At 51.8% G+C, this 10,377-nt stretch overlaps 1 protein-coding gene across 1 annotated transcript in view; it reads left to right on the top strand.

Moving 5' to 3' along the window:
- The window catches only part of Irak1 (interleukin 1 receptor associated kinase 1), a 6,846-nt gene extending 5,411 nt beyond the window's left edge, over positions 1–1,435 (top strand). Inside the window, 5 exon segments of the mRNA XM_033760523.1 lie at positions 1–40; positions 154–259; positions 262–426; positions 538–654; positions 784–1,435. The exon segment at positions 1–40 is cut by the window's left edge and continues 9 nt beyond it. Coding sequence (XP_033616414.1) covers positions 1–40; positions 154–259; positions 262–426; positions 538–654; positions 784–845 — 490 coding nt within the window. The 3' untranslated portion in view covers positions 846–1,435.
- The last annotated feature ends 8,942 nt before the right edge of the window (positions 1,436–10,377 follow it).

Raw genomic sequence — 10,377 nt, 5'->3', positions numbered from 1 at the left:
CCTGCACCGCCGGGCCAAGCGGAGGCCTCCCATGACCCAGGTAACCCCGGGAGGGCCGCCACACCCAGTGCCGCTCCTGCCAGGCCCCACGTCGTGCTCTCTGCTGACTCTTAGTGCTTCTTGGGTAGCTTGACGGCCTTTCTCCCCACGCAGGTGTATGAACAGCTGGAGAGGATGCAGGCAACTTTGGCTGGGCCTCCCTGGGAGCCGGAGCCCACCGGCCGGGGCCCCCCATCCCCCCAGGAAAACTCCTATGTGTCCTGCCTGTGGAGAGCGACGAGAGTCTGTCGGGCCTCTCTGGCATCCTGCACTCCTGGCACCTGAGCCCCACCTGCCCCCCGGGGCCCACATCTCTCCAAGAAGCTGGCACTGCCCAAGAGTCCAGCTGCGGATGCAGCCCAGGCCTGGGACCCCCAGCCATAGAAGGTACGGGGCAGTGTCCAGAAGGGGGAGGTTGTCACAGCGGGCCTGCGGAAGGGGACACAGATACCGGGCGGGGGCTGGCTGCTATTTCACCTAGAGTTCTGTCCCCTCCAGGGTCTGCGCCACAGATCATCATCAACCCGGCCCGGCGGAGGATGGTGCAGAAGCTGGCTCTGTACGAGGGCGGTGTCCTGGACAGCCTACAGCTGCTGTCATCCAGCTCTCTGCCAGGTGGCAGGCCGGGGCGGGCGTCTGTCCTCCACTTTCCCGTCTCTCCATGGCTCTGTGCGCCCCACGGGACAACCCTGGTATCCCAGGATTCCTCAGCTTGTTAAGTGGCCTTTCCCCTTCCCTCTGCAGACTTGAGCCTGGAGCCCGGAAACAGACAGGGGCCTGAGGAGAGTGACGAATTCCAGAGTTGATGTGTCGCTGGGGCGTGGCGTCCCCAGCCCCGGAAGTCAAAGTTCTCATGGTCGGAAGTTCTCATGGGGCATGGCCCTCCTGCTGCCCCAGGGCTGTGGGCACTGGCAGCGTGGTGGCCACAGAGGGCGCGACATCTCAGGCCGTCCCGTGCAAAACTGCATCCCCACGCTGGGCGCTGCAGTCAGGAAGGCAAGCAAGACGCAGAGCTTGAGAAGCCAAAGGCTCCTGCACTGTGTGCCCCACTGTGGGTGCTTGGCTGCCCCGGGGCACCATACAGGGTCCTACGGCCCAGCTGGGGGTTACCCAGGGTCAGGCGAGGCTAAGGCCTGTGTCCCCCACTGGAGCAGGAAGTTGGGAGCAGGGCAGAACCAGGAGGGAAGGGTGGCATTTGCAGAAGCTAGGTGCATCTGGTGTGAGCAAGTGTCTCTCACCAGTGGCCCCGGCAGCAGCACAGGCTGGCAAGGGTTACATTCCAAGCAGCAGTCACACTACAAGCCCAGAAGCTAGGCGTCGGTGACAGCCAGGTTTTCCTTTAGTAATAAAGACTTCATCTCCCCACTCTGGCTGGGCCTGGACTTTGTCACTTGGACATTACACTTTGCCTCGTGTATCTCCTGGCTTTGCTCCTTGCTTTGCTTGCCTTTGCATTGAGCCACATCTCCAGCTCTTTGTTCCTTTTTAAAAAAATTTCAAAATAGGGTCTCTAGGTTGCCTAGGCTGGGCTCAAACTTGCAATCATCCTGCCTCAGCCTCCCAGAGACAATGCTGGGATTACAGGCATGCACCACCATGCCTGCCTGCTGGTATTTTTCCATTTGAGATGTTTGTTAGATTTCCAAGTTAAGCCATTTGTACCTAGTTTTCTTTGTGGGAAAGCTTTTTTGGTTCATTTGGTTGGTTTGGGGTTTTTGTAGTTATTTTACCTTTTTTTCCAAAGTGTTGGGTATGAACCCAACCTCAGTCATGCTAGGCAAGTGCTCTTTGACTAAACTGTGCCCACAGCCCTTTGGGAAAACTTTGAATTACAAATTCAATTTCCTTAATTACATATTGGACCTTCCACATTTTCCATTTGTCAGTTTTGAGAATTTGTATGCTATGTCTTTGTGTGTGTGTGGTACCAGGGATTGAATCCAAGGCCTTTGCATTGAGCTACATCCCCAGCCCCCCCGCTTTTTGGGGGGGGTGCCGGGGATTGAACTCGGGTCCTTGAGCTTGCAAGGTAGGTGGCAGAACCACTGAGCTAATCCCTGGCCCTATTGATAACTTTTGAAGAACCAATTTTTGGGGGTTTCCTTGACTTTCTTATTTATCCATTTTCTGTTTTGGTCATTTCCCCTTGAGCATTTCCCTTTGCTTATTTATAGGGGTAATTCATTCATCATTTTCAGCTTCTTAAAGTCTAAACTTGGGTCATTGAGTGTAAGCCTTTCCTCTTCCTCCTCTTGCCCCTTTTTCCTTCATTTGTTTTGTGAGATGCACTCTTGTCCTGCAGGCCAGGCCAGCTTTTTATCTGAGGAGGCAGCTAAAGAAAAAAGACAATAGAAACTTGCATAATTTCAAGCAAGGGGGTGGGGGTCAGTGCCTCAGAGTGGGCACTGGCGCTGTTTATTGGATTGGTTCATAGGAAGTGTCAGATGTCTCGGAGGGCCACAGTAATCCTGAGTTCACCAGGATCTTCTGCTGATGTCATCCTGCCTTTGGGCGTCACAACATCTTGGAACCATTGAGGCTTCTGAATGGCTCCCAACAAGCCTTATTTTGTTTTGGTTTGGTTTTGAGTGGGGAGTGGGGGGGTTCTCGCTATGTAGTCCAAGCTGGCCTTAAACTCTGGCAATCCTCCTGCCTCAGCCTCCTGAGTGCTGGGATGACAGTTCTGTACCACCATGCCCGGCTCCAGGCCAAACTCACTGTGTAGCCCAGGCTTTTTTCTTGTCTCCTAAACAGAACATGACAACAGAGGGATATGCAACCAGTTGGCTATGGATACCAAGGGACAACTATTTGTAAACTGGGGGGCTGGGGGGTTAGCTCAGTGGTTCTGCCACCTGCCTTGCAAGCACAAGTACCTGAGTTCAATCCCCAGTACAAAAATTTAGTTCAGTGGTTCCGCAGCCTGCCTCTCAAGTGCAAGGTCCCGGGTTCGATCCCTAATACACACACACACACAAACTATTTGTAAACCAAACAATGTGTTTGTTTCTTTGAGACGGGGTCTCACTTTGTAGCCCAGGCTGGCCTCAAAATTTATCTTCCTGCCTCAGCCTCCTGAGTGCAAGGATTACAGGTGTGCAACATCACATCCAGCTCTGGCCTCTTCTAATACAAGCAGTTCATCTTGGTTACTTTTTTCATTGCTGAGACAAAATACCTGGCACCCGAAGTTAAAGGAAAGATTTAGGGTTTTGTTTTTTTTTTATACCAGGGATCGAACTTGGGGGCCTTGTGCTTGAGAGGCGAACAGCGGCATCACTGAGCTACATCCCCGGCACTGGAGGAAAGGTTTATTGTAGTTCATAATTTGCAGAGGTTTCAGCCCGTAGTCTACTGGCTCCAAGGCAGGAAAGCATGGCAGAGGGGCGTTGCAGAGAAGACATGGTCCATGGCGTGGCAGGTAGAAGGCAGCAGCAGCAAACCTGCCTTCTTTCTGTCTCTCTTTTTTTTTTTTTTTTTTGGTACCGGGGATTGAACTCGGGTCCTTGTGCTGGTGAGGCAGGCGCCGGAACCACTGAGCCAAATCCCCAGCCCTTTTCTGTCTCTTTATATCCCATCCAGGCTAGAAGCCTGATTGGTGCCACCCACACCCAGAACTATGGTAACCTCACTTAGTTATCACACCCTTAACCCCAACGTCACATGCCCATTCAGCATTGCTAAAAAGCCCCACCTCTGAGCCATAACACATGTAAAGCTCGATTTCCCTTTCAGTGTGCCTTTAGCTACTTTCTACACATTGGGTGTATTCTATTTTCTTATCATTCAGTTGGTAGTATTTTCTAATTTCTCTTGTGATTTCTCCCTCCACCAATGGTTTACTTAGAAGTGTGCTGTTTAGCGAAGCCTGGTGGCATACACCTATCATCCTAGCACCGAGGAGGCTGAGGCAGGAGGATCACCATGAGCTCGAAGCCAGCCTAGACCCCACAGCAATCTCATGGCCGGCCAGGACTGCACAGAAGCTACACACGTCCTCCTGTGCACTCGTGGCCACCTGCAGACCACTGACAGTTCTCAAGCAGCGGGACATAGTCCCTTGGCAGGCACATTCTCGCGCAGCCTGTGCCGTGTACAGGTTACCCTTGTGCTCTTTGTTTCCAGTTTACTCTGGAGGGTTTCCTTTCTTTTAAATTTAGCTAGCTGGGCTTTGGCTTCGTATATGACTTAGCTTCTTAGTATACAGTGAATCCCTGCCTGGCAAGCACAAGGTCCTGAGTTTGATCCCCAGTACTGAAAAAAAAAATACAGTGAATGTTTACAAATGTTTGCAAATGTATTCCAGTGAAAGATGTGGCCACGAATCCCCACGGTGATGGTGTCCCTTCGCTGTGCACACTCACCTCCTCACCTCACCCTTGAACTCTGGGCGAGCTGTCGCAGACCAGAGAATTGAGACCTGATTGGCACTAAGGAGTAGGGCTGCACTCATGCAGGTTCCAGGGGAAAGTCAAGACGCCGAGGTTAGTCTGTTTACCAGCGTGTGTACTGAGGGGGCAGCGCTGACCTTGTGTTAAACTGCCTCTGTCATTCATCCTGGTTCCACCTGGGTCAGGGAGAACAAAGTAGTGGGTATGGATCCCCCACATGTGGCGCCTGGGTGGTGAGCGCTTCGAGGAGTGAGCTGGCTCCCCTTGGGTGGTGCCTGGGGCAGGAGGAACCTGAGACCTGGGTTGAAGGGCAGCTGAGTGGGTCAGCTACAGCAGTCCTGCCTCAGCCTTGTGAGTGCTAGGATTACAGGCCTGCTGTGCCACCATGCCCATCCCCCTCGCTGCTGTCTGGAGTGCTCTTTCCTGAGTGTCTGTACTTGCGCTGGCCTGGCTGCCTCGAGGTCCTGAACTGACGCAACACATTTTCCTTTGGTGGTCATGGTGACTTTGAGGAAGAGCAGGGCATCACACAGGGCCAGTCCTGTGACTAAGGTAGAAGAGGACAGCGTCGTATTCCTTTCTATGGGTGGCGCTCAGCAGCAGCAGTCACTGGTTTGTTTTGTTGTTGTTGTTGTTGTTTGTTTGTTTGTTTTTTGAGACAGGGTCTCACTGTGTAGTTGAGACTGACCTAGAACTCACTGTTTAGCCCAGGCTTGTTTTGAACTCACAGCGATCCTCCTGCCTCAGCCTCCTGAGTTCTGGGATTACAGGCGTGCACCACCACGCCCGGCCAGTCACTGTATTTTGATCAGACCTCACAAAGACACCCAGGGAAGAGGACTCCAGAGCTGCTGCAGAGGTAGCGAAAACAGTGGGATGAGTGTGTTGGAATTGGGGGGAGGACTGTGAGGGGTGTATGGCTATGCCATCTGTCACTCTAAGAGATACTTTTTTTTTTAAGAAAAAAAATTTGGGGGCCGGGGATTTAGCTTGGTGCTTCTGGTGACTGCCTCGCAAGTGCAAGGACCTGAGTTTGATCGCCGGTACTAAAAAAAAAAAAAAAAAAAAAATTTTGTTTTTTTTGGTTTTTTGAGACAGCGTCTCACTGACCTGGAACTCACTATGTAGCCCAGGCTGGTCTTGAACTCACAGTGATCCTCCTGCCTCAGCCTCCTGAGTGCTGGGATTACAGGCGTGCGCCACCACGCCCAGTTTAAGAAATATTTTTTAATTCAAACATTCACCATTGGTTTTGAGTTGTCTTGTTTGTAGTACTGAGGGTTGAACCCAGGGCCTTCACACTGACCTTCATCCCCATGTGAGACCAAGTCTCACTAAGTCACTCAGTTGCGCAGGCTGCCTAGAATTTGCATCCCCCTGCCTCAGCCTCTCAGGGAGCACCCCTTGGGTGGGCCTTCATAATTTCTGGGAGGGGCCATCAACACCCTGCCCTGGAATGTGTGTACCCGACCCGCTGTCTCATGCTTAGCTTTGCCGCCGTGTAACTCTGCCCATTCTTTTTTCTTTTTCATTTTTTTGAGACAGGTTCTCACTGTGTAGTCAAGGCTGGCCTTGAACACATGGCGATTTTCCTGCCTCAACCTCTTAGGTGAGATTACAGGTGTGCAACACCAGGCCTGACTGCCCATTCCCTCTCATTTGGGGGGGGTTAAGAATAGGAAAATTTATTGGGGAACAGGAATGTAGAATATGAATAGCTCCTGAGAAGGGCCAGGGATGTAGCTCAGTGGTGCCACTGTCCGCCTCACAGGCACAAGGTCCCGAGTTCTATCCCCGTACCAAAAACAAACAAACAAAAAAACAAGTGATAAAAGAATAGCTCCTGAGAGACAGGGAAGGTCCTGAATGGGTTTCCAAGGAGCCCAATTCTCAAAGGAAGTTTTATAGAGCAAAGCCATGAGGGGTGGGTACATCGTGGGTGAAAACTATAATGAACCGCTAAGATCACAAGTGTAGCTGTTTGGCTGACAGTGATCCGATGGCGACAAGGGTGTGTGGGTGGTGTCATCAGCTTTGGGCCATGATCTGCGGTCCAGCTCTGTTCATCCCTCAGGGAAGTGCTGACGTCTGGCTGCCGCTGTGACTTGATTCTTCTTTAGATGCGCCCCTGGCCACGGTATCCGTGTGTCCTCCCTCTGAAGAGGTGTCCCCTGCCCATTCTTTTTTTAAGTGAAGTATCTCATTTTATTTGATTTTTAACATTTTTATTGTTAGTCCATGTTTGCAGCACATAAGGACCACACTCCTCACATCTCCCCCATCTCTCGGTCCCCTTCCCATTTGCATAAGATCTAGCTCCCATGCGGCACTGAAGCTTGCGTGTTTGATTTGTTTCATTTAGCGTTATGGTCTCCGGGTGCACCCATTTTCCAACAAGTGATGCAAGTTTATCCTTCTTTATGGCAGAGCAGTGCCCCATTGTGTATAAATACCATCTTTTCTTTTAATCTGTTTTTATATTGAAAAATCCACTGCCGGGCGTGGTGGTGCATGGCTGTAATCCCAGCACTCGGGAGGCTGAGGCAGGAGGATCGCTGTGTGTTTGAGACCAGCCTGGGCTACATAGTGAGTCCCAGGTCAGTCTCAACTACATAGTGAGACCCTGTTTAAAAAAAAAAGAAAAAAAGAAAAGTCCACTTAGTGTAGACAGCATATGGTTCAGTCTTTTTCCTTTTTTTCCCCCTGCCTTTTGGTACTGATCATTGAAGTCAGGACCTTCACACTGAGTTACATCCCAGCCCTTTTTGTAGTTTTTATACTATTAAGACAGGGTCTTGCTAAGTCACCAAATTGCCCAGGCTGGGCTTGAACTCGTGACCCTCCTGCTTCAGCCTCCTGAGTGCTAGGATTCCAGCCCTGCACCACCACACCTGACCATTTTTACTTGGCTATCTGTGCTTTTTCATTGGCCTGTTTAACCTATTTATGTTGCATAGTGGGCTTGAGTCTACACTCTTGTTATCATTTTCTGTTCTTCCCATCCTCTCTCTGCTCCTTTTGGTTTCATGGCTCTTGTTTCCTTTGGGTTGATCAAGGATTTTCGGCCCCCTAGTTGTGAATCTGCTGCTCACTCCCTGATTCTTCAGCTGTAACCCCGCCCCCACCCCCACCCCCCATGGCCAGAGTGGCAAGTTCCTCCTCCTTTCTGAGCTCTGCTCTGAGATCATCCTCTGCTTCTGCCTGGCTGCTGGGTCTGTCAGGGGCCATCGCATCCCAGAAGCTGCACACACAAGGAGGAGAAGAGGTCTCCAGCCACAAGCCCACTTCTCACTCCCTTTCTGAGCCAACCCTACAGAAGCATTGCCTGCTTCACTTCTTCCCAAAGCCTCTGCAGTCCCTTCTGAGTGGCACTGTCCAGGCTGTGCTCCTGACCTGACCTCAGTGCCACACCGCCTCTGAATATGGCCCTCCATCCATGTATGTACGCTGTCGGGCCCGCCCCCTGCCTGGCCTCTGCTCAGGCCACTTCCATATCTAGCATTGTTTTGTTTTGGGGTTATTTGAGATACGACCTCATTATTAGTGCAGACAGGCCTCGAATTTGCTATGTAGCCCAGGGTGGCCTTGAATTTGAGGCGATCCTCCTGCCTTAGCCCCCTGAGTGCTAGAGTCACAGGCGTGTACCACCAGGCCCTCATAAGCTTTTCTGAAGACTTAGGGAGATATAACTTCAAAGGTAGCAAAGTGCACAGACTGCACAGCCAGCAGAGTGACTGTGGAGGGACAGCCTGCCCAGCCCGAACTCAGGGCTGAGCGCCTACCGTGTGCCTGCCCCTTCCTGGCACCCAGGACTTGTTCCCAGCTGTTGCCGAGGGGGGACCCTGCCCCATGCCTCCTCTGTGTGGTCGAGGGCTGGGTTCTGAGGACATTGGGTGATGTGGTCTGTGCTGTGCCCTAATCCCTAGAAGCCAGTCACCGAGCCTGAGAGCAGCACCAGCCACAGCGAGGCCTTCCATCACCCTGGAAAGGGCCTGCCTGGGTCTGGATGTCCTTTGTCCCCCTCCGGGACTCATGAGGAAGTTTAGTCCCCAGGAGAATGGCGTTGAGAACTAATGGCACCTTTAAAAGGTACACCTGGGCTAGGGATTTAGCTCAGTGGTTTTGCCACCTGCCTTGCAAGCACAAGGAAGAGTTCGATCCCCAGTACCAACAAAAATAATAATAATAAAATAAATTTTGCGGGCTGGGGATTTAGCTCAGTGGTGCCGCCGCCTGCTTCACAAACTCAAGGTCCTGAGTTCATCCCCGGTACCAAAAAAATAAAACAAAACAAAGGCACACCTCTCATCCCAGCCAGTGGCAGTAGGGCCTTCTCTGCATGTACACACATTAAGGCTGTGTCCCCAGGAGAGGAGGCCCTGTACCAGCTCTGGGGCTGCACCTTGCTGGGGGTGCCGAGGGGTCCTGCGCTGGCAGAAATGAAGATGATGTGCACATCTCTGGAACATCTTGGGGTATGACACGCTCATTTCCCTTGAGTGTCTTATGGGGGGGCGCGTATGAGGCAGCGGACGCAGGGAGAACTGGAGGAGCTGCAGGTGGTATAAAATGCCACTGCCGCTGGCCCACCATGCCAGAAGCAGGCAGCTGTCCCCCGCGGACCACCGTAGCCCGGGACCCCACGGCGGGGGGCCTTCTGGGACATGGAGTCCGCGCACAGCTAGCCCTTTGTAGTACACATCCGGGGGCCAGGACTGCCGAGAGAGCCGCGAGGTGTTGCGTTCAGCACCGAGGGGCCTCGACAGGGTTTTGCGGGCTGGTGAGAGCTGCAGTTTGGTTTGTCTTTCCCTATAACCACACGAACGCCCTGAGCCCCGGGCCTTGGTTCCTGGGCTTTCCGGGAGCGCATGCGCAAGGTTGGTTGGCCTCGCGTTTTGAGACGAGCTCGCAACCCTTCAGCCTTGGCCTCCCTAGTGCTACGGTGACAGGCTTGCGCCTTTGAGCCTGGAACACGTGGTTTTAGAAAGCTATCTTCAAGGGCGGGGGATTTAGCCCAGTGGCACCGCTAGCTTGGTGGGACCTGCTCGGGAGTGTTCCCTTAGGGTTAGCCTCACAGGTTGAGTCGTTGTCTAATCGTAAACAAAACAAAACAGCCATGTATGACGCGTCTGTTACATTTTCCCTGCCTCAATTACCCCACAGCGAGTTCTCCTGTTTTTTTATGTCTTTTGAAAAAGTTATGTTAAGCACAGTAAAAGGTGGGCATGGTGGCGCATGCCAACACTGGTGAGGCCGAGGCAGGAGGGTTGTAACTTTGAGTCAGCTGAGCAATTTAGAGACTTACTGAGGCTCTGTCCCAAAATGTAAAAACATTTTTTTTAAGTCTCAGAGAGTACCGTCTTATCTTCATGACAGAAGGTTGAGTGGTGGGAGCCTGGGACTTCCAGGGTGGCAGATGTTCCCGTTCTTGATTGTGGTGGCAGCTTGGGAGATAAGACTTGCAAACCGCACACTTAAAATCTGCACAATTTACTTAGTGTCAGTTATCCCTCAGTGAAAAGATTTCTTTTTGGTTTTTTGAGACAAGGTCTGGCTGTGTAGCCTTGAACTTGTGGCACTTCTGCCTCTGCCTCCTGAGTGCGGGTGACAGGTCTGCGTCACTGCACCCAGCAGTAAAGCTGTTTTAAAAAAATAAAATATGGGGCCGGAGATTTAGCTCAGCAGCACAGTGCCTGCCTGGCAAGTGCGAGGTCCTGAATTTGATCCCTGGTACCTAAAATAAAATAAAAATAAAATATGTCTCTTGGAAAGGAGCGCACTGTCATGTTTGGTTCCCCTCTACTCCAGTCTGGCATGTTTGTGTTTATCCAGTATGGTTGTGTGTGTGGTTTCTCTCTTCTTTTTGTTTTTTTCTGTGGCACTGAGGATTGAACTTTGCACCTGTGCTGCCCCCCAATTTTTACTCATCTGTTTGTGATCATAACCA

This window comes from Fukomys damarensis, unplaced genomic scaffold (genome assembly GCF_012274545.1).
Source record: "Fukomys damarensis isolate Sample0158 unplaced genomic scaffold, DMR_v1.0_HiC HiC_scaffold_39, whole genome shotgun sequence".
Taxonomy (NCBI): domain Eukaryota; kingdom Metazoa; phylum Chordata; class Mammalia; order Rodentia; family Bathyergidae; genus Fukomys; species Fukomys damarensis.
Note: the sequence above shows the minus strand (reverse complement) of the source record. Positions and strands in the feature narration are given on the sequence as shown.